The 24,133-nt window shown below is 38.7% G+C and overlaps 1 protein-coding gene across 10 annotated transcripts in view; it reads left to right on the plus strand.

The window, feature by feature from the left end:
* The window catches only part of LOC132383529 (homeobox-containing protein 1-like), a 71,064-nt gene extending 47,188 nt beyond the window's left edge, over positions 1-23,876 (plus strand). For 6 of the 10 annotated variants that reach the window (XM_059954626.1, XM_059954629.1, XM_059954625.1 and 3 more), the window contains one exon: positions 10,297-23,876. In XM_059954626.1, the coding sequence (XP_059810609.1) occupies positions 10,297-10,437 (141 nt within the window). In that variant the 3' untranslated portion in view covers positions 10,438-23,876. Of the gene's footprint in view, positions 1-1,811; positions 4,994-10,296 lie in introns of those variants that run through there. The other 4 variants (XM_059954631.1, XM_059954633.1, XM_059954632.1 and 1 more) reach the window with 2 other exon arrangements.
* The last annotated feature ends 257 nt before the right edge of the window (positions 23,877-24,133 follow it).

The raw sequence follows: 24,133 nt of genomic DNA on the forward strand, positions 1-24,133 counted from the left end.
TGGCAACTGATATTTGGGCCAAAGAAGCACAAGGTTGTCGTTTTTGATCTTGACACAGTGAATAATGGTTAAAAAAAAATAGAAGCAGGGTCTGGAGGAATGTGTCGCCTTTCACGGTTTAAAAAAAGTTGATGTTCATGCATAATTGTTGAACATTCCGGAAGGTTGGGTGGGTCTACAACTAGAGGTCATGGGTTAAGGGTGAAAGGTGAAAAGTTTAAGGGGAGCATGAGGGGAAACTTCTTCACTCAGAGGGTCGTGAGAGTGTGGAATGAGCTGCCAGCACAAGTGGAGCATTCAAGCTCAATTTCAACATTTAAGGGAAGTTTGGATAGGTACATGGACGGTAGGGGTATGAAGGTCTGTGGTCCTGGTGTAGGCCAATGAGAGTAGGCTGTTTAAACAGTTCAGCATGCATTAGATGGGCCGAAGGGCCCATTTCTGAGTGGTACTTTCCTATGACTGACTGTGATGTACTGTATGCTCCTCCAGAAATGGAGATTATGAAATTCAATTTGATGGACACAAGTAAAAATGTGGTGAAAGTTATTGGATTATTCAAAAAATGCAAAAGCTTTGTTGATATTCCTGGAAGAGTGGAATTTGCTGTTTCTGTTCGTTTTTGCTTGCATATGTTCAATAATGGTCCTTGTGAAATAATAAGAGGTTGCAGATACTCTTCACAATCTGGTCCTGTAGGCTGGTACTTTTAAACCAAAAATAGTACTCAATTTGGAGGACCATTTAGATCCTGACCTCTTATGGAATACAATTCAAATACATTGCACCACTTCCTTGGCCAATGACATTTTAAATTACTTCCATCAGATGATGTTTTGGGAAACTAGTTTAGCAGCTGGCCTGACACAGTGGAGCAGAATTTCACCGGGCCATGCTGCTTCTTCCAGCATAGCTCAGTTGTCAGCTCTTAGCACTTCAATGTGGTGGTGTGAAGCATAGGGAGTCTCTTAGCACGTGTAGCTGGTTTTGACAATCACGGAACAGTGAGGTCTTGCCCTCAACCTCACCTGTCGTCAAAGCTGAGACTTCTATTGAACATGAAAAATCTCTAAAACACAATGGGAAAGTGTTTAAGAAATTAAAACTTATTTAAAGCATTCAAATTAAATTAAAACATCATGCACAACCTCCCATTAGCTGATGGGATTACTGTAATTGCACACGGTTAAACATGAGAGTTGGGAAGTTATGGATGTTTTTTGCTGTCCCTCTGGACTTTGAGGATTTCACTGGCACAAGCGGTGTGTGGAAAGTGCAACTGAGTTGCTGACAACACCCATGGAATAATATGGGTGTGCACAGATGTTGCTGCAAATGCTGAATGGAAAGATTCACCCATTGATTGGTTCAATGTTAATAGATCAAAATATGCTGTAATTTACAGAATAAGATTAGAACCTGTAAACCTCAGCAGGCCACGGCCTAACTAATCACTTCCTGCATAGCTGCAACATTTGCCACCATTGGGCAATGTGCATTGTGGCGCAGGTATGTCCAGTCATTATCAGGCCCAGTTGATTGTAGAATGCTTTCATGCCACCGTTAGTCATCAACTTGATGAATGATTTTAAATATATATTTTAATATGCAAGTCCTCATTAATGACATGCAATCTCTGCTGCAAATTGTCAAGAATTCTCAAAGAAACTGGAATAAAAGATTGAACGTAATCACTTTTTCTATAATCCCTACTACTCTGGACAGAGATTCTTTTGAACATTTTACTCTTTTGTGCTAGGAAGTTTGTATGCTAAAGCACTATTCAAGTACAGCTCCACTGTCATATTTAGGTTTACTGACGACACCACTGTCATTGGCCAAATCAAAGATGGTGATGAATCAGCATTAAGCAGGGAGATTGAAAATCTGACACATCAACAATCTCTCACTCACTGTCACAAGATCGAGGAATTGACTATAGGAGGGGGAAACCGGAGGTCCATGAGCCAGAGGCGGAGAGGTTCGGCACCTTCAAATTCCTCAGTGTATTACAAAGAAAGCAGGGCATTGCCTGTACCTCCTTAGAAACTTGTGAAGATTCGGCACATCATCTAAAACTTTGACAGGTGCGGTGGAGAGTATGTTGGCTGGTTGTATGATGGCCTGATGTGAAAAACCAATGCCCTTGAATGGAACAGCCTCCAAGATCATGAATAAACCCCTCCCGATCATTGGGCACATCTACATTTCGCAGAAAAGCAGCATCTAACATCAGAGACCCCACCATCAAAGACATGCTCTCTCCTCACTGCTGCCATCAGGAAGGAAGTATAGGAGCCTCAGGACCCATACCACCAGGTTCAGGAACAGTTCTTACCCCTCATCCATCAGGCTCTTGAATCAGAGGGTATAACTTCACTCTCCCCAACACTGAACTGTTTCCACAACCTATGGACTCACTTACAAGGTCTCTTCATCTCATGTTCTCAATATTTATTGCTTATTTATTTATTATTATTATTTTGCTTGGTTTTCTTTCTTTGTATTTACTGTGAATGCCCACAAGAAAACAAATCTCAGGGTTGCATATGGTGACATAAATGTACTTTGATAATAAAGTTTACTTAGAAATTTGAATTATGTCAATATCTCCTTTTGGTTAATAATCATGTAAACTGATTTTGTCCAAGTTTGAAGTCTGCTTCTTCAGCAGATAATCAGTCACGAATCAATTGTATTCAGTCTGTGTAGTTGAATCACGAACACCTTATTTGATTACTCCTTCGCTGAGATCTATATTTAATATTTGCAGTTTTGAGAAGTGGGGAGTTGCTAATTGAGTGATTAACAGCTTTGACTGATATTTTTATTTCTTTAATCACGCTAGTATGTCATATTCTGCATTTTTTGTATCACATTTCACACTTCAGCTTCTCAATCATGATCTTTTGAACAGTTTAGCTAACATAGATCATTAATTTGATATCAATTTGTCCACATGGTATGAATAATTATTTTAATGATTTAGTCAAATATTTTGTTTAATGACATTGACTAATTTGTTAAATGCAACTTGGTGTTAAGTTTCACTTAGAAAATAAGTCAAAACCGGCAGCTCCTGAATCCTTGAAACTTTTATCAACATGTGGACACCACTGTCATATCAGTTTGGCTTTAATAACAGTTGCTTGTATCACAAAGCCCACAGCACGGTTGTGGAGAGAATTAGAAAGATTCATTGTCCTGTTGGTGGGTAGAGGGGTGGGGTGTTGTGAGGGCCATGGGATTGTGAAAGGCTGACTCCCTTATTTTGAGGTTGCAATCCTCACTAAAGATATCCATACAAAGGGAAGGAATTATTTTGACACAACTTAAAATTGGGCAACTATGCTTAATTATTCCTTGTATCTTGTTGGAAAACAACACTGAGTTGTGTAGCTTTTGTCATCATTATGAAACAGTTGAACATACACTATTACAATGTGAAATGTGTAAGGTTGAAAGAAATCAAATACAGGCTTCATTACAATCCTGGGGGGGGGGAGGGTTGATGGTTTTTATTTTAAAATTTTGTTAAATTATAGGAGTCTTTGATTCACAACATCTTTTTTTTTAACTTAAAATCTACAGTGCTTTTGGGGGTAATTTAGTTTTGATTTGAAAGAGAAGTAGCAAGGGTTTTTTTCCACAATTCCAGCTGGTGGTGGTAATGCATCTTTAAGCTGGGCTACCAACCTCCATTAAAAGTCAAAAGAAAAAGAAGAAAGACATTTAATGAAAATATTGTCCTTGCATCTACCCAGGCAAATTTCAACTGACCTTTGGTTCAATAAGAGCGCTTGTCATGCACTCTGTAGTGCATGTCCAATCTGCTTAATCTTGCCTTGTAGGGTGAATTTGCCATTCCCAACAACACACACTCTCAGCCAAAGAACAAATCTTTATACTCTCTGTCATAAGAATATCACACATTAGGGAGGGAGAATGGGATATTCAAGGACTCTACAGGGTAGGAGTAAGACATCTTGAAATAAACCATTTGCTCACTTAATTGCAGTGTCTCTCATTGATTTTCAGTAATTCCCCCAGGCAACACCACCATTGTAAACAAAATAGTATTCCTATTTCACTTATCTGTGTGGGAGAACTCGCATTTTTCCACATCATATTCCATCTTTCACATCACTGCCCATTCACTTAACCTAGCCCTATCATCTGAAACCTCTCGGCATCCTCCCATTTCACAACTTTCAACGCTCAGCTTTGTAGCATTGACTTGATCTCCATATATCCAGCCCAGAGTCTGTATTTCTTCCTTTTTGTATTTGCAGAGTTTGTTGTCTTTTGTACACTGGTTGAACGCCCAAGTCGGGCTGGTCTTTCATTGATCTTATTATGGTAATTGTTCTTTTCTGGGTTTGTTGAAAATGAATCTCAGGGTTGTATATGGTGACATATATGTACTTTGGTAATAAATTTACTTAGAACTTTTGAACTTTAAATGTACAAATCATTGATGCGGATGGTGCTCCAGCTCTGATCCCTCCAGCAGCCGACTACTCACTGCTTCTCAAAACAAAAGTGACTCATTGAAGCCATGTTTTGTGTTTTCTGATGATTAGAGAACTGTCAATCCATAACTGTATGTTACCCCAATCCCATGTGTCTAATTTTGTTTCACAACAACTTATGTGGCATTTTCAAGTTCAAGTTTAATTATGATTCAATCATACATGAATATAGTCAAACAATACAGTGTTCCTCCAGGCCAAGGAGCAACACACATTACCAACAGCATAGAGCACACACTGTAGCACAAATATTATATATGGTTACGATTTCAGAAAAACATACCGTCAGAAAGCAAAAAAAAATCAAAGGCCTTCAGAAAGTCATGATCCACATCTTTAGGATCTCCATTATGTAATCTGCTGGTTACAGTCATAACAGTCTCAAGCAGATTTACTAAACATGATTTTCCATTCATAAATTTCTGTTGATGTAGCCAAAGCCTATTATAGTAGATTGGAGTTCGGAACCATACTGGAATGAAAATCAATCTAGATTGATTTTTTTGCACTATTTATTTAATTAAACTATTTAGTATATATGTTCATATTGCAATTCAGTTTTTTTCTTCTATTATTATGTATTTCATTGTACCGCTGCGGCAAAGTTAATAAATTCACGACATATGCTGGTAGTTTCAAACCTGATTCTGATTAGAGACTTGAAGGTGCACTGTTTGAAAACTTGTCTTTTTACAAATTATTAGAAATTTATGAATATGATTTCTAATAGAGTAAATGTCATAAAGCAGTGCCAACAATAGACATTAGTATTTGTGTTGCATGAAATCAATATGTAATGCTTTTGGTAGTTTAAGGCGCCAGGCAAGCATTATTATAAAAAATGGAAGCTGTGATGGTTTCACCATAGTATGTATTATCAAATCTGTAAAACTTGTTTACAAACTTAACATCCACTCCTGGGTACTCGCCAGAAACCAATCTTCATGTTACTTGGTTTCAAGGAATCGAATTGGCCATCAATGAAAATATTTGCACAAGGATACCTGAAAACTTATATTACATATTAAAAAAAAACATATTTTAAGTTTGGTTGGCATTCTTAAGTAAGATTCTTTGTTTCCCATAACATGTAATTATTAACATAGAAAACTAATTTTCAGGTGTCTTTCAGTTGATTCCATTCCTGAGTGGATACCTGAATTAGATATTTATTTATTCATTTGCTTGTTCATTCAGTCATTCATTCGTTGACATGCAGTGTGGAATAGGCCCTTACGGCTCTTTGAGCCAAACTGTCCAGTAACCTCTGATTTACTCCCAGCCTAATCATTGGGACAATTTACAATGATTAATTAACATACTAATCAGTACATCCTTGGACTGTGGGGGGGTGGGGGAACCAGAGCACCCGGAGGAAACCCACGCAGTCACAGGGAGAACGTACAAACTCATTGCTGGCATGGTGGGTCACTGGAACTGTAAAGCATTGTGCTAGAATGCTATGCTACCTGCCGCCCCACGGTATTATTTCATTTATAAGAACACTGTTGGCTTATTATTTTTCTTTTACTTTTAAAACAACACATTCATTGATTTAACCACAAAACATTACAAAGCACCCAGAGAATATTTTTGATAAGCCAGATTTTTAATATTTAAAATTTCTTTATTCAGCTAGCAATTGGTGGTATTTATATATTCAGGATCAGATAGTATATATATTTGTGACTTGGTACTATTAATATTTATATATTAGGTATTTAATACATTGGTGGTATTTATATTTGTGTTAAAGAATTTTGAGAATTCACAGCCAAAGTTATCCTCAAAAATGACAAGAAGTGATATGAACACAGAACAGTGCAGCACAGTATAGGCCCTTAGGCCCATAATGTTGAGCCGACCTGTCCGTCTACTCCAGATAAAGCTAAGGCTTCCCACCTGCACGGCCTTCTACTTTTCTTTCATTAATGAGCCTATCAAAGAGTTGTATATATGTCCCTAATGTATCTGCTTCTGTCTTCTGCAAACTTACTGACTCATCCTTTCACTTACTCATCCAGGTCATTATAAAAATCACAAAATGCAGGGGTCCCAGACCAGATCCATGCCGAACACCACTGGTCACCAACCTCCAGACAGACTATACTCCATTTATTACCCTCTGCCTTCCGTGCACAAACCAATTCCAAATCCACACAGCCAAGTTTCCCTTGATCTCATTCCTCCTGACTTTCTAAATGAGCCTATCTTGAGGAAGCCTCACTAAAATCCATACACACCACATCCACTGCTCGACCTTCATCAATTTGTTTTGTCACTTCCTTGAAGAATTCAACCAGGCTCATGAGGCATGACCTGACTCTCATAAAGCCATGTTGACTATCCCTGTTGAGACTATGCTTCTCTAAATGCTCATAAATCCTGTCTCTAAGTATCCTCTCCAATAGCTGCCCACCACAGATGTGAGGTTCACTGGTCTATTATCCCTAACACGTACCTTTTTCGAACAAAGAAATAGCATTTGCTGCGCTCCAATATGCTGATACTGCTTCCATGGCCAGTGAGGACACAAAGATCATGCAAACAGCACAACAATCTCTTCCCTCACTTTCCACAGTTACCTGGATTAAACCTAGGGACATGACTATTCTAATGTTTTTCAAAAGTTACAGCACATCCTCTTTCTTGACATCATCGAATTGTTCCAGTATATTTAGCATGCTTCACACTGTCCTCACAAATCTCAAGGTCCCTCTCACTGGTGAATACTGAATCAAAGTATTCACTAAGGACCTCCCCTACCTCCAGCATGCTTATCCCTGATCAGACTTATCCTCACTCTAGTAATCCTTCTCTTCTTCACATATGTGTAGAGTACATTGGGCTTTTCCTTAATCCTACTCACCAAGGCATTCTCCTGCCCTCCTCCTAGCTTTCCTAACTCCATTCTTAAGCTCCTTCCTGGCTAGCTTGTAACTCTCTAGAGCCCTGTATGATCTTTGCTTCCCAAACCTTATGTACGGTCCTTTCTTCCTCGTCACTAGCTATTGCTCACCCTACCATCCGTTCCATGGGACAAACCCATTCAGAACCCTCAAAACAACAACCATATTTCCATAATGCAGTTCCCTGAGTACATCTGTTCCCAATTTATGCTCCCAAATTCCTGCCTAATAGCATTATAATTCTCTCTTCCTCAATTAAATACTTTACCATAGCCTTGGAGAGGGACAGGAGCAGACAACATGGGAAAAGTCAGGGAACTTCAGTCACTGTCTTTGAAATGTTCACTAACCGAGAGATCTGACACAGGAACCAAACACCAGATCCTGTCTGGCCACTCCTCCAGTCAGCCTGTCAGGAAGCCTTTCTGGTCACACCTAACAATTCCACCCCTTCGAAATCTTTTGCATTAAGAAGGTGCCAATCAATATTAGTAAGTTGACCCATGACAACAGCCCTGTTATTTTGCGCCTTTCTGAAAATCTGCCTCCCAATCTGCTTCTCGGTGCTTTTGCTGCTCTTGGGTGGGAGGGTGTGTAGAATACTTTCAAAAGACCGATTGCTCCCTCCCTGTTTCTGCCTTCCACTCACGCTGACTCAGCAGTCAATCTCTCCATATCTTCCCTTTCTGCAGCTGTGATATTATCCCTGACTAGCAATGCCACTCTCCCACCTCTTTTGCCTTCCTCCCTGTCCCTTGTTAAGCATTTGACCCTGGAATATCCTGCATCCATTCCTGCTCTTCTGACAGCCAAGACCCAGTAATGGCCACAACACTGTAGTTCCATGTACTGATCTACGCTCTAAGTTCGTCATCCTAATACTGGGGTGCGACAAAGAGTGGCTTGTGTGCTTGAGTGACAAGTCACGAGTCATCACTCGGCCAGCTGCCAGTGTGCCTTGAGAAGTGGTAGTAACGTTTGTCCCAAGCACACTCCAGTCTCCAGCTGCCCGAGTCGAGAGAGACGTAAACTCACTCCAGTCTCCCGCTGCCCAGTCGAGAGACGTAAACTTACTCCAGTCTCCCGCTGCCTGAGTCAGCGTTGAGGATTCTCATCAGTGTTACCTGGGAGTTACACCTCAGAGTTGAAGAGTCTCATCAATTTGCTGTTTACAATTTTTTCTGAATAAATTAAAATCTAATTGCTCAATTCATATTTGCATTTTATGCACTGAGTTAAAAGCTTATTTTTTTAAGTTCAATTTGTTCACCTGCAGTATTGTATGTGGTTCAATAATTAGAAATTGGACTTCTTCATCTTCAAATGTGATATTACTTTTGTAGGGGGTGCGAACATTAATTAAACATTTCCTAGGGGTGTGGGGCATAGAAAAGTTTGGGAACCACTGTCCTAATACATTGCACATTAAACCCATCCGGCCCACTGCATTTCCCTATCCTTTGCCTATCCTTCCTCTTTGTATCTGTCTTTACACCAATTGCTCCGCCCTCTGACCTATCAAATTTAGTTTCTAGTTCAAATTCTGCCCAACAGCTTTCACAAACCTGCCCGCAAGGATATTGGTCCCCCTTGAGTTCAGATGTACCCTGTCCCTTTTGTACAGGCCATACCTTCTCCAAAAGAGAACCCAATGATTCAGAATTCTGAAATCCTGCCCTCTGCATCAATTCTTCAGCCACACATTCATCTGCCACATCAGGCTATTCTTGCCCTCACTGTTGCATAGCAGTATAAGTGAGGTCCTACTTTTCAGCTCTTGACCTAGCTCCCTTTATTCACTTTTCAGGACCTCATCTCTTTTCCTACTGTGTACCATCACCTTCTGCTGCTCACACTCCTACTTTTGAATGTGGTGGGTCTGATCTGAGACATCCCTGACCCTAGCACCTGGGAGATAACATACCACCCGGGAATCCCTTTCACATTCTCAAAATCTCCTCTCTGTTCCCCTAAATCCCATATCACTACTGCTCCTCCCCCACTTCCATCTGGGCCATAGAACCAAAATCAGTGCCAGAGACCTCTGCAGCTTTCCCCTGCTAGGACGTTCACCCCCCCCCCCCCCCACCCTACCCAACAGTAGTAGCGACTACTTTCCTGTAGCTCCTACCTATGACCTCCTTATTCTCCCGTATGAGCCAAAGATCATCTACCTTTGGCTCCAGTTCCAGGAGCTGCACCCAGATGCACTTCACACATATGTAGCAATACTGGAGGTCTCCTAGATAGTGGTACTGGAGATGTGCTGGAGGTCTCCCAGATTGCGGCACTGGAGATGTGCTGGAGGTCTCCCAGATTGCGGCACTGGAGATGTGCTGGAGGTCTCCCAGATTGCGGCACTGGAGATGTGCTGGAGGTCTCCCAGATAGTGGCACTGGAGATGTGCTGGAGGTCTCCCAGATAGTGGCACTGGAGATGTGCTGGAGGTCTCCCAGATAGCGGTACTGGAGATGTGCTGGAGGTCTCCCAGATAGCGGTACTGGAGATGTGCTGGAGGTCTCCCAGATAGCGGTACTGGAGATGTGCTGGAGGTCTCCCAGATAGCGGTGCTGGAGGTCTCCCAGCTCTCCCACATTTTGCACATCTTGCAAGAGCTTGTATAAAAAAAGATGAAATGCTTGTAAAATAATTTGGGGAAAAGCACTTAGTTTGTGCGTATTTTAGACAGATTGTGTAGTACCTGGGTCATTCAGATTGCTGATGAGAGGATAATCGGTACTTCCTTGTGTAATATAGACAGCCAACGTACCTTAATTCTTAGCTGTAGCATTGTGTGTTTATTTTTGTATTTGTTCCTGTGCTACTTATATGGCAGTTTGTGTTTTCCCTCTCAGGATGAAAATACTTGTCATAGTGACCATCAGCAAGATCCCATCTCATTGGCTGTCGAAATGGCAGCTGTCAATCATTCAGTCCTAGCTTTGGCCGGCCAGGGTGGAAGCGAGATCAAGACAGAAGCAATCGACGATGATTGAACGTAAGGCTGAAGGCAATCAGGATTATATAATGTTATAGACTATAGCCACCTTCTTCCCTGTTATATGTACTGTTCTGCAACAGACTATTAGATGTATATTTATCATTTGTTTGTCGCTGTCTGTTAAATTGAAAGAAAAGTTCTCATTTTTTATAGCTGCCAATGTGATCATCTCATATTAACATATCAGTGACTAGAAGTTGTCAGGTGTGACTAGAGCTAAGGTTTGCTGACGGCTGACTGTGAATTCAAAAAGGAAACTTTTTTAATGTATTACTGCACATTACTCAATACAGTTGAAACTATTAGCTGAAGGCAAAATAAAAGCATTTTCTATTTTCTAAATTTTACATAGCTAGTTTTTTATTAGGGAGGTACGAACAAAAAGTCAAACCAGACTAAACTGGCCTGCAGTCAGAAGTTGTAAGGGCCCAGAACACACACGGAGTGCAGTTTCTTCGAGGCTCCAGTTCCTGGAAACCGAGAAACATACGGCTCCATATGTTCCCATTCTGGATTTTAAACCTGGTGTTTCAGATTGGTCATTGTTCGTTGGCCCCTACTTTTCAGCCTGTTTTTAAAATAAGACAAGTGCTATATATCCATTCCTTGGTCAAATAATTTCCTTTTTGTTCTGTTTTCATTTTGAACGAAAGTTCACTTAACTGTAGAAGGTTTGGTTGTACTTCAGCTTGCAGGCATCCTTTGGATAAGCTTTCAACCGCCTCTTCATATCTATTTGTGCACACAATTAAATGATCATTTTTATAGTAACTAAATGTTACATTTTGGAATTTGCATCAGAACTTAGAGGAACAAAATGTTTGGATCTGACAGATCTAAAAGAGACAACTTTGCCAATTTCCACTTCCCCAGAAGTAAGGTTCTAATTAATGCCAATTAAAAGATATTTACTCTTGCGGTGATCTCAGATCTAATAGTCATTTTCCTTATAATTAGTTACCATCACTGCAGTACCATTTTAAAGCATTTTTCTGTTTATAGATGGTTATAAACTTTAATCCAGTATCAAATTTGTTGCAAAGAAATGTTATGTTGCTTTATTATCACTGTTTTGCTTAAGCAATGAGTTCACAGCCTATTTGCTGAACGTCTCCCTCCAAGATAGAAGATTTTTCTCAGTGCTCTAGAGGTTTTGTTATATCTAATACTAGGGCACTGTCCAACAAGACTATGTAAAATAGCATTGCTTTTTTTAAAACCTTAGACTTCTGGCTTTTTGGAAATTGGTGTTCATTAAATGACAGCTGCAGGCACGCGGGATTGCCAAGTATAATAGGATTGTTCACTGTGCGGACTGAGTGTACCTTCTGTTGCATTGACTGAGGCACGCTAACCAAGAAATGGAGGTTCCCAGTGACACTACTGTACTCAGATGGACAATGGTGTAAGAAGGTTAACAGCAAATGGGGTGGGTAGGTGGCTGAATACTGATTGTCAGATTCAAACTTCGTGCTCGTTTGTAATCTAGTTGCCCACAGAACTAGCAACCCGAGTGACTTTGTGACTAGTTCTTTAATGTGTTGTAAAACATGATTAACCAGATACAGTGGATTCCAGTTATTTGCGGCACATCGGAACCAGTACGTTTTGGCCCAGTTAGACAAGTTTCATGGAAGTTACATATTTAAATGAAATACAGAACAAATTAGATCTCTACCATTACTACCACAGTACTATAAAACTGTGCATTAGTTCGTAGTAGTTTATCGACAGGGGAATTCATCCAGTGTATGCAATAAACAAAATCAGTGCAGACAATGGACTGCCTTCATACAATGCTTTCAACAATTACATCCTCTAAATCTTCATTTTCATTGGAGCATTCAATATGATTGTCAATATCTTCAAGTTCTTTGTAGCTTCTAACATGTTGGAGCAGTGAAATCATCTCATTTTCACTTCTGCATTTCTGGCATCTCCAAGCCTGAATGCTTGAAACCACAGTGAGCAAAACAGTTCTGAATTGTCTTGCTGCTTATTTCTCACCAACTATTAGTGACAAAAATCACTGCTTTTTGAACAGAAACACATGCAACTAACATAATTTTATAACTATTCAGTCTAAGCTGAGTGTAGCATCTAATGGCCACAGAAATGTACATGACTGATGCTAGTTAGAACCTGTTCGACTAATCTCCTGTCCCAATTAAGTGGCATCATGTCCCAAAGGAATGAAGGGAAAGCGGGCTATTTTTTTAATTAGTTTTTGTTCTTAAAGAATAGGCAGCTGCCTTGATTAACTGACAGCCTAATTAACCGGAATCCACTGTATTTAGTTTGTAATGGTTTTCCACATCTCCCAAAGTTGAAATTGAGGGAAATTTTGTTTCTTTTTTTATCATTTTGTGAATGTTTCCTTACCTCAAGTTCAGTACTCTTAATGTTACCCCCACGGGATAACTGCTATCCACTTTCAGCTTCTGTTGCTGAGGAAGGCTTCCAAAAAATGAAGCAGATATTTAAAAAAATGCGTATCATAGCCATGGATTCAATTCTAGATGCTAACTAAACAAATCCTGCTTCCTGTGAAGTGGTTCAGTAAAAATTATTATCTCCTTGGGTTTGCTAAGTTAGCGTGGAATCTCAAAACAAGCTGGTCTAGTCCCAGTCTATAATGATGCTGGTTTGCTAAGCTAACATAGCCTGTGTTGCTGCTAGGATAATGGCGTCAGTGTTGCATAAATTAATTTGCTTGGTTGTTATCCCTACAACACTAGAAAAGAAGTGTTATTTTGATTATTACCAGAGTCAGTATTCTAGATATTCTGCCCTTTTGGAATAATGCTGAACAAAGCTTCAGCTAATTTTAACCACGTAGACAATCTGTTATGGTGGCCCTTCTCAGTTTCAGATATTTATTGCAGTTAACGGATTGTCTCAACTTTGTTTACTGTTTGCCATGGGTTAATTTAGTTATCACCTAGTTATGTTGCTTTTACCATGTTCTAACTAATACTTTAGAGTTGAAGCACAAATCGACTTTAACAGTGACAGGAAATGTTGGATCTACATATCAGAGAGCATTGCAAGAGAGAAATTGATTCATATTGATGACCTTCCATTAGAACTGGGAGAAGTTTGTGAACAACTATTTTTGAGCTGCAGGAGAAAGGTTTTCTGAATCAGTTCTCCCTCTACAATTACTCCCTGACTAAACCAGTAATTCCAGTATTTTCTGGGTATATTCCAAATTTCCAGCATCTGCAGTTTTTTTTTGTTTTTCAAGCAAACTCTCAATGATTTTTGCCCATATTATAATAGAAACAATGCCTTCAAATAGTGTTCTTTTGCATGAAGTTTTAAAGGAGCTTCTAGCTCATGTCTTAATGGATTAAGATGTCAGATACATGTCATACATATGTTAATACGGGTCTTCACAGCTTACAGCAGGGTTCTGTTCCTGAGAATTGTTCGGCTTTCGAACAGTTCACAAGCTGGCAAATGAAGTACCTACATGGTGAAGATGCCAATGGAGGTGGGGTGCCCCTTCAGAATAGATAGTCCAGAGAAGCATTTTAAATCTCACTTAATAAAGTTGGTACTAACCCCAGCCTCTCTTGGGCTAATAATGATACCCTTTTAAAAGAATTTACTGCAGCCAAGCTTTTCTAACTCACTAACAGTTTTTAAAAAAAAATTACATTGTTGCTGGCCTGGGCGTTGTGTCTCGAGATAAGATTCACAAAATGGACATCAGTGTATTGACGCTAGAATGTATTTTTCATGGGTTCGATGTGGCAAAATTCAAGCTACTGTCAGGACGTCACCCAAAGCACCAGGTGAGCTGGAAAATCCATTCTGCTGGTCTACGGGCTCTTCATAAGTTGGGTGTTGGTAAGCTGAGAGAACCTGTAATTGTATTTTGTATCTTCAGGGACACTAAATTTTGAAGTCACCTTAAATAGACTTGAAAAGAAAAATGTTTGAAAACAGAATCCTACACATTAGTCGGTGGGATGTGACTTACACAATGTGATTGGGTGATTTGTAACTTCTGACTGTGCAGTTCATAAGGTACAAATTCACTTATGGAGCTTAATGAAAATTGCAATTTGTAATTGGAGCAGTTGACTTCTCTATAACTTCAAAAGCATTAATAACTAATTGACAGCAATGTCCAGAGTTAAAATATAACATGAATTATATTTTGTAGACTGGAAGCATGTACCTTGGGATATGAACAGCATTAAGATCAGAGTTAAATCTAAATGTTCATTATAGTTCTTTGAATTAAAAACTAGAACATGTATATTTTCATCAAAATATCTTAGGATTATTGCATTGTTTAATGTGATAAAATCATAAGTATTAACTCTAAATCTAGATGGTGATTACAGTCAGTATTTTTAGCTGCAAATGGTATTTCCAGTTTGAAAGATTTATCAACAAAAACCTGCAATAATCAGCTCCACATCTCCTATCAAACCATGACCGGTATCCGGTGAGAGATGATTTATGAACAAAATTGACTTTTTAACTAACTACAGTAACTTACAATTAATTTTTAATTTTATTGAAGTTTTGGTTTAAAATTAAGTGAACCACTAAATTAAGCAATAATGCATTTTGATCACCAAGTGAATTCAGACATAATTTGCTATTTATTCTGTGGGACCTTGTAATTCAAGCAGTTGACCACCTGAATGGTTGTCTTCATTAACAGTTCTCTTGATCGAATCAGAATTATCAGTCATCTATATCGGCTGTAATTTTGTATTTCCAACAAGCCACATCAAAATAGCTGGAAGGGTAAAAAATATCTGGCTCATCGTTAAAATATACAAGTAGTTTTATAAGGTTATTTCTGGATTAACTACTCAAGTTATTTTTGTAGTGCTCATTAATACACAAACCTCCAGACAGCACACAGAATAAATCTGTTCGTTCCTCCGATTTAGGACAAAATACCGTTCTTATTTAAGGCATTATACTGAGCAGAATTGCACCTTGTAGAATATGTTTTTGAATGCAGAGTACTGAACAAAGTATTCTTTAATTAAGTGCTGCTACAAGCCATGTGCCTGGCACTAATACAGATCTCATTATTGATGACCCACTGATGGAATTCTTTTCCTCTCACCTGTCACTGTTTGTTCCCAGCATTCAAAAACAGGAAGGGACTTCAAGATCATGAGCTACTTGACACTAATGCACAAAAATCAACAAATCACTAATAATGCTTCCGTAACTTTCCAATGAGCAGCCGTGTAGTAGTTGCACAGAACTTGACAATGGTGCATTCATTTTCTTTTCAACTTTCTCAAAAGGCAGACAAAACAACAAAATCATTCAAGATTATCAGCTTTATGCCACTGAAACCTGCTTAGAGGTATCACCTTTCTGGCTGAGCACAAGAAAGTTAAAGATTGCCTCTAATGGCTGAGGGTGGAGAATTAAGTGGACTTAGAGTATTTGGTCTTGAGAAGGTCCAAGTATGTTTAAACAAAAATGTGACCTGGACATATCTGTAAAGGTGCCATATTCACGTGGGGCCCTGAAGTCATTTGGGTTCTGATTATCTAGTATTTCAAAAATAAAGTTGGTACCTTTAACTGAAAGAAGTGCTTGCTAGGGAATGTCATATAAAATTAGAATTAGATTTGATTGTGTAAAATTCCATATTTAGGAATATAGGAATATTTAAATTGGCCAATATTTAGGAATGGTTGCTGGAGGATTTATTGGAGCTAAAAATGCCTTTTTAAAAAATTTGTCACCTATTAGAGCAGAAGTTCCCAGCATTTGTTATGCCATGGACTCCTACCATTAACCGAGGGGTCTGCAGACCCCAGATTGGGAACCCCTGCATTGGAGTTAGTCCGGGACCAATGGGACAGCAGGCTGTTAGAGTGAAATGCAGTATTATAAACTAATAAATACAATACGTATGTTGAGAATGAAAAATAAATTATTTCCAGACATAGCGACTGCAGTAATAAAATCAGGAAATAATTGAGGGCAGGAACTTAGGAAACAGAAACAGCAGTAATAGCTTTATATCAAAACTATTATTTTGTTTCTGGCATCTGTTATAAATGACAAAACAAATCAAACTGTTGTATTGAGGAGCTGCAAGTGACTGGATGCTGTACTCTGCAGGCAAAACCAAACTGCTACAGGAACCCAGCGGGTCAGGCACCAGAGGAATGCTCGATGTTTCTTGCTCAGGAGGTTGTGTTGGCCTGGCCTGTCCTAGTGTGTTGCGGTGACTATTAGCCATCACAGTAGCGTGACAGTTAGTACAACTCGGGGCATTGGAGTTCAGTTCCTGCACCCTCTATAAGGAGTTTGTGCGAACTCCCCAAGGAAAGCATGAGTTTCTTCCCACAGTCCAAAGACGTACCAGTTAGTAGGTAATTGGTCATTGTCAATTGTCCTGTGATTAGGCTAAGGTTGAATTGGGGGTCGCTGGGTGGCTCGGCTCGACGGGCCGGAGAAGCCAATTCCATGCGGTATTTCAATCAATAAATAAATAAATAAACTGCAATCACAATTGTATAGTAAGTAAAAACATAAGATTTGTGCAAAGATCCCATAGGCGACAGTAAATGAATGGCCAGTTTATCTGTTGTTAATGGTGTTGACTGGGGGAGGGATGTTGTTCAGGACACCAGGATAACACCACTTTCTTCCTTGAAATACCCTGGTAAGTTGCTCTTTCATATGAGCTGGCAGGGCATTCAGGACAGGATTGGTTTAAAGGCTCTCAGACGGTACTTTGAAGTGAGAGACTATGGTGACGTTTGAGGGAGAGTGAAAGAGTTACTGCTGAGCCAGGTAGATAATAATTGCACTGATATAGATAGGTGTATGACAGTACACAATAATGCACCACACTCAACTTTAGCACTGATTTTGTCAAGCTTTGCATCTTCTACAAGAGGGTTGCACATAACAGTACAGCACTGGACAGGCCATTCAGCAATCGCATTGTGCCAATCTTGAAGCCAGATTATACTGAGTATCTCCTGTGTTGCATTCATAGCCTTATAATCTTTTTACATTCATCTGCCTATCCAAAAGCCTCTTGAACTCCTCCAAACTGCCCCTTTTAACCCAGTCAGGGCATCTACCACTCTACACAAAACTCCTCCCCTCTAACCTTAAAAGATGTCCCCTGGTGTTTGACATTTCTGCCGTGGGGAAAAGATTCTGACTGTCCACCCTATCTTTGCCTCTCAAAATGCTTTTAAAAAAAAAAACACCATCAGGTTGCCTCTAAACCACTGCTGTTCCAGAGCAGGGGTTCCCGAACTTTTTTATGCCGTGGGCCAATACCGTTAAGCATCGGGTACGTGGACCCCAGGTTGGGAACCCCTGCTCTAGAGAGAACAACCCACGTTTGTCCAAACTTTTAGCTCAAACCCTCTAATCCAGGCAGCATCCTGGCAAACCTCTTCTTTCCAGTGAAGAAATGTGTTGGAACAGCAGCACTCCCTGGTACTTTGAATCTGTTCTGCAGGTACATGTATAATCATCCTTTTGGGTGGATTCTTTCACCTTGCAATTGTGTTATGTTTCTTAATGGAGCTACTTTATAGCACCTTTATAGAAAACTTTTAAACAACCATGTGTATTATCTAACACTGATGACTAATTGTTGGATCTATGCCAGAGCATTGAAACTAATCTTCCCATTTCCCCACTTCCTGATTCTTTCCTTCTTTTAAAAAACACACACACACAGTGCTATCTTCTTTAGTCATTCCTAGGGGAAAGTATCAAGTTGGAGGTCTTCGTCTCATTTAGATCAGCAAACTATTACTTCAGTATCTTCACAGAGTCGTAATGGCACAGAAGCAGGTGCTTTCGCCAACCCTGTTCATGCTGACACATTGCTACTAATCCCAAACCACACGCACAAAATGCTGGAGGAACTTAGCAGGCCAGGCAGCATCTACGGAAAAGAATAAATGGACGACGTCCTGAGGAAGGGTCTCGGCCTGAAATGTTGACAGTTTTCTCTTTTGTGTAGATGCTGCCTGGCCTGCTGAGTTCCTTCTGCACTCCATGTGTGTTGCTTTGGATTTCCAATGTCTGCAGGTTTTCTCATGTTATACTAATCGCAATCTTTGGTTGCATACCCTGTGAAAGTGACAGTTCCACGAGGTGCACTGCCTGAGATATCAGTGTTTTAGAGCCTTAGCTTGCAAAGGAAAGTGAACTGTTTAAATCAGTATACGTTTTACAGACGGTGGTAAGTCCTTTCCAAAACACTGCCAGCCGTTATCACTGTTGAAGTAGAAAAATGACACAGTAATCTGATAATTTTAACATTGCCCTCTACACATTTTCTGAAATTAATAGGATTCTGTATGCGTCAGTGAAATGCCATTTAAATGATTAAAATGATAACCATTTAGATGCACAATCAGAACCATGAAAACTTAACTGAATTACGTTTGTATAGTGTTTCTGTTCATAAGTAGCACTTTTTTGTTAAAAAGTGAAGTTAATTAGTTAAAACAGAAATAGTTTATGTACAATTAATTGATTTCATATGGGGTACCAGTAGGTTTGGTAGAAGTAGGCTAAAGGCTTGTACCAACAAGAGTAAGTTGTAAGCAACACACACAAAATGCCGGAGGAACTCAGCAGGCCAGGCAGCGTCTATGGAAAAGAGTGAACGGTCGACGTTTCAGGCCGAGACCCTTCACCAGTCCTGAAGAAGGGTCTTGGCCCAAGACGTTGACTATTTATTCATTTTTATAGATGCTGCCTGACCACTGAGTTCTTCCAGTATTTTGTGTGGGTTGCTTTGTATTTCCAGCATCTGCCAATTGTTTTTTTGTGTTTGCAAGATATAGATACTTGCTTCTGCTTGCTATGCAATGTATTATTAGCAAGCACTAAGAGAAAGCTTAGCAGCTCCAACAAGATGAAAAATGATAAGTGGAAAATAAATTTAACACAGAATAATTTTGAAAATAACTATAAAATTTTCAGTGTCTTGCTCTTTTTGATTAAGGTTGGATAGATATTCAAGAAAAAAATCTTGAAAATACAGGGAAGATTAGGGAGGCTGTGACTGTTCTGTTGGGTTTAATTCTCTAAGAAGTTCTCAGCACTCTTAACTTCAAGTTTGAAAATGCCTCTTTTTAGAAGATGGAAAGCTGTGAAACTACTGTGCACTTCAACTATCATTCACCAAACAGTTCAGCTTTGTGCACTTTATTTTATTGGGATAAATACACTGTATACCAGAATCACACTTTGTGAATTGTAGGGGAAGAGTGCAAAACAATTTTAACAACTCAGTTTTATTCTATTTATCACTTAAGAAAAAAATTCAAATGTACTTTTTCCATTCCCAAATGTTTCCTTTCTGAGTGTTGACGACATTAGGGTAGGTGAAATAATATCTCTGTACCAGTGTGGGAAATCTGCTTGCTAATACGTCCATTGTGCACAGCTGCCACCTTGCCCTCTCAAATAAAAACACTTCTCTGGATCTTTAGGCTCTTCAGCAGCACAGACTCAACATTTGGCTCAAAATAGTCACCTATGAGCAAATGCACCACAGTGGTCTTTTCATTTAGTTAAATGTGCCCAGATGACTTGTATCAGACTTACATCAGTGTGATGTTTCTGCTCCACTTCTGGCACAAGTGTGGACAACAATAAAAATATCCTTCCAGGACAAACCAGCTTTCATCTCAACCTATCCAGTCTACTGATTCTATTAGACGAGCATTCTTCCGAATTGGTACTTAGAATTATAGAAACAGGCCCTTTGGCCCTTCTAGTTTGTGCCAAACCATTTGAATTGCCTACTCCCATCAGCCTCTTGAGTGAAGAAGATTCCCTTCATGTTTCCTTTAAACTTTTCACCTATCACACTTAACCCATGACTTCTGGTTGTAGTCCCGCCCAACCTCAGTGGAAAAAGCCTGCTTGCATTTTTACCCTGTCTGTACCCCTCATAATTTTGTATACCTCTGTACTTCTGATGGATCAACTGGGGAGGCCCTAGTTGTTGCATTTAAGTAATCATAAATGTTTTAAAGGGTCTCAGGGTCCCCTATTTGTAGTTGATATGTACTTTGTATTAATTTCTATAAACTTCCTGCAAATCCTGGCCCATTGTTCCAAAACGCTTATATTCACAGAAGTATACAGATTACAGCTGCTGCCATCTTGTTCTCTATGGCTAGGTGACCAGACAAATGCATATTATTGTAGTGAGTGGGTGAGTCTTAACTGCTCCGTTGGGTTCATTTTGATAACACCTACCCTCTCAAAAACTCCATAAGTTTGTGAATTGCTTATTGATTTTCACAGATAAAATAATCAAGTTTTGAATCGCCTTTATGGGTAGAATCTTAAAAATGAGAACATGCATTTTCCACTAGAAGTGCCTCCTTTATTCTCGTAAGCTCACTTTAGAGAGCAAGTGCTTCATTTACACACTGGATCTCTTAGCCAGTTGACCACGGTGATTGTCAGTCTATCAAGTTGCAGTTGTTCTCATTCTTCAGTTCGGTTACAATCAACCAGTTTTGGAGTTCAAGAAACATTTTTCAAATGTAACTTATTCTTTGTAGAAATATACCTGTATATAGTAGATGGTGGCAGTAATCCATTTAAAACTCTGATCAATTGGAAAGAGGAGGGGAGTGTGACTGGATGACTTGACTTCACTTTGGGAGTCTTCACAGTACGTCCATTTCATATCATCACATCAGAGATTCAGAATGGGACTGTAGGAAAAGTGGGGCCAGGTTAACTGTCTAAACTACTACTTGGATTCAAAGTACTTCGGGATTTACTGAGATTGTGAAAGACTGTCTTAGGTAAAGTGTTTGTTTTGAGATCTGGGATACAGTGGTTTGAAGATGACATTTATGTTTCTTGAAAGGTGGGCTTAAAGTTTTAAGCCAGGAATACCATTTATTTAAGAGACATACTCATTACCATTCATCGGAATAGCTTTTTATATTGTTAATACATTAGTTATCCAGTCGTTGTGGAATGACTGCATTGACGTGCATTCAATGTTCATGATCATGATAAAACTTAACATTTCAAATTCATGAGCAAGTTGTATCTACAACAGAAGTTGTGGTTTACAAATGTAAACCAAGACTTAGATCTACCTGTATTAATTAACAAAGTATGCTTTGGAGTAGAAGTTGTGGACACCAAAATGTGTTCTTTATCCGAACTCGTGTAACCAGTCCTAATAAATCAAGAGCTTTCATGCTGTGAATGGTTAAGTAAAATTACTACCAACGATGTAGATCGAGGCAATTGTTTGTAGTGCTCTGTCAATGTGGATGTATTTAAAGAAATTGTGGATGGTGGTGAAATTTTAATGCTAGTCATCTAAATTTTTCTCAGTTTAAATTGCTTCATTATTTTGTTTCTTAATGTATGATATGAGTTTTTAATTTTAGGTGAAATTTTTACAAATAATTACCATATTCATTTCTTTGTCCTGCCTAATTGAGATGGATGATAGTGTATTACAATAGAACCCACATCAAAATTTGATAATTTATTACAGATGTGGAGATAAAAACCAATTAAGAAAAATCTAACGGAGTCGTTGAACCATGATTTTTTTTTTAATTGCACTATTGGTCAATAGAAAAGGTACAGTATTATTCTATCCAATCTACCAGATTGCAAGAGAACTCATTGTACTGTGAGCAGTGTTTTGCACGTGACTTTGTATCCTATTTCACTGTCTAGTTATTTAAAAGACAAACTTGGGTTGCTCCCAGCAAGTAATTTCTGTGAAAGACTTCAGTTAAATGTATAACAAAGACAGGTTTAAATTCTATAGTTTAGCAAGATAAATATGTATATACACATACAAACTCAGTGCTGCCCACATCATTTTCTTGGTCTGAGGAGTTGATTCACCAGTTAGCCAGTGTAAATGTCATATTTCTAAAGGTGTATAAAAATGGTCCAAGTACATCTAATTATTGTAAATATTTTTTAAAGCACTTTTTAAAAAGAAATTACTTTTTGTACTCCAGTATGTTTAGTGTATAAAACTAGCTCGGTTGCATATTTAAGAGAATTATACAAAGGATGTAATTACACTGCCCACAGCACAATTAGCAATGTCCTCGGAGACCTCCTCATTGACTGGGTTAGACCAGCTTCTCAGTGCAGCTTGAAGCAAAACAGAAAATGTATAATTGTGGCTTCTGTGAAAATGTCTAGGGGAGCATTTTTTTTTCTGCATAGTTTACAAGCATTATATGTAATTTTGATGTAAGTTACTTTTAAGTAACTTTTTGAAATACTGTACACTGTAATATCATTACTGTTAAAAATAATTTTTATGCACTGTATTTAAGTAACTTTTCCTTTATCTAGTTCCAAGGAAATACAGGACATCTTGTATCTGTTTAACTAAACGTAAGATTCTACAAAAAAAACTCTAATTATAGACCTAGTAGTATCCATTAAACTAATGTAGCAAAACATGTTTGGAAACTTTTTTCTGTTAAGCTTGTACTAAAATTCAGCAATGCCAACTATGAATGTGTATTTACTAATTTGTTGACAAATCTACTGCCATATTAGTTAAAAGTTCAGGTTATTTTTCACTTAAGGGCACTTCGTAGTGTCAATATTATGTCCAGAGGTTAACTGTATCTACATATGTACAAAAATATGCAACAAAAAATTGACCTACTGAACTATCAGCTATTGATGTGACTATATATTGTGGAATTTATAAAAGTAATCATGTTCTGTTTCCTACTTTTTTTTCAAAATACACTCCCCAACCCTGTAAATTGTTCTTTTACCTCCTTCAGTTGGAAACGTAGGTTGGCCAACAGCAGGTTTCTATGATGATGCCTATGCTTCTCTCTACTTGGCCATCAGGTGTACTTTTTGGGCATGGTTGAAATAGTAGGGTTGGCCGGCACCAGTTTAATTACCTTTTGTTAATGTAACTGTAAAGCATTGCACCTAGTGGTTGAGATGAGAACTGAAGTTGGTCATCAGAGGCTTGGCTGTGGATTTGACTGCAAGCTGAGCACTTGAACTTAAACCGAAGATGAAAGATCAAAACCACAGAACTATAAACCAAGCATCTGACACTACAGGGACAGGATCACAGTGCTGATCATGCAGTGCATGGTGGCACAGCAGTGGAGTCAAATGCCTTTCCATATAGTCTGTCCCAGGAAAGTGACGAGAAATAAGAGGAAAAGGGAAAAGTAAAAGAAATTGGTTTATCTGTATCTGTGCTTGTGTATCCCATCCTTTATTGTGTTCATACATATGCTTCCATATGTATATAATTTGTAGTTAATGGTCTGGATTAGTGCCTTTTGACAGTAGACTGTTATAGAACCCAATTTATAGTTTTTGTATATTTTCATTATTGAATTTTTGGTTAGCTCAAATTTTCTTTACCCCAATAAAGCAATAAATATGTTCAAATGGAGTTCCTCTTTTTCTTTGGAAAGAAATTCTTAATTATGTATGTACAGTTAATTTCACTGACTTTATCAAAAAGACTTGATAAAGAAATTACAACTAGTTTTCCATATGCTTATTTTGATACAATGGATGATTTAGAATGGAGGACAATTCTTTCATGGACAATCAGAAATGTGCTTAATGTTTAAATCTAGTTACATGTGATTCTGGAATGTTCAAATGTAGAATTCTGTTGTAAAAAGGTCTGCTGTGGCAAA

This window comes from Hypanus sabinus, chromosome 30 (assembly GCF_030144855.1).
Source record: "Hypanus sabinus isolate sHypSab1 chromosome 30, sHypSab1.hap1, whole genome shotgun sequence".
NCBI lineage: Eukaryota > Metazoa > Chordata > Chondrichthyes > Myliobatiformes > Dasyatidae > Hypanus > Hypanus sabinus.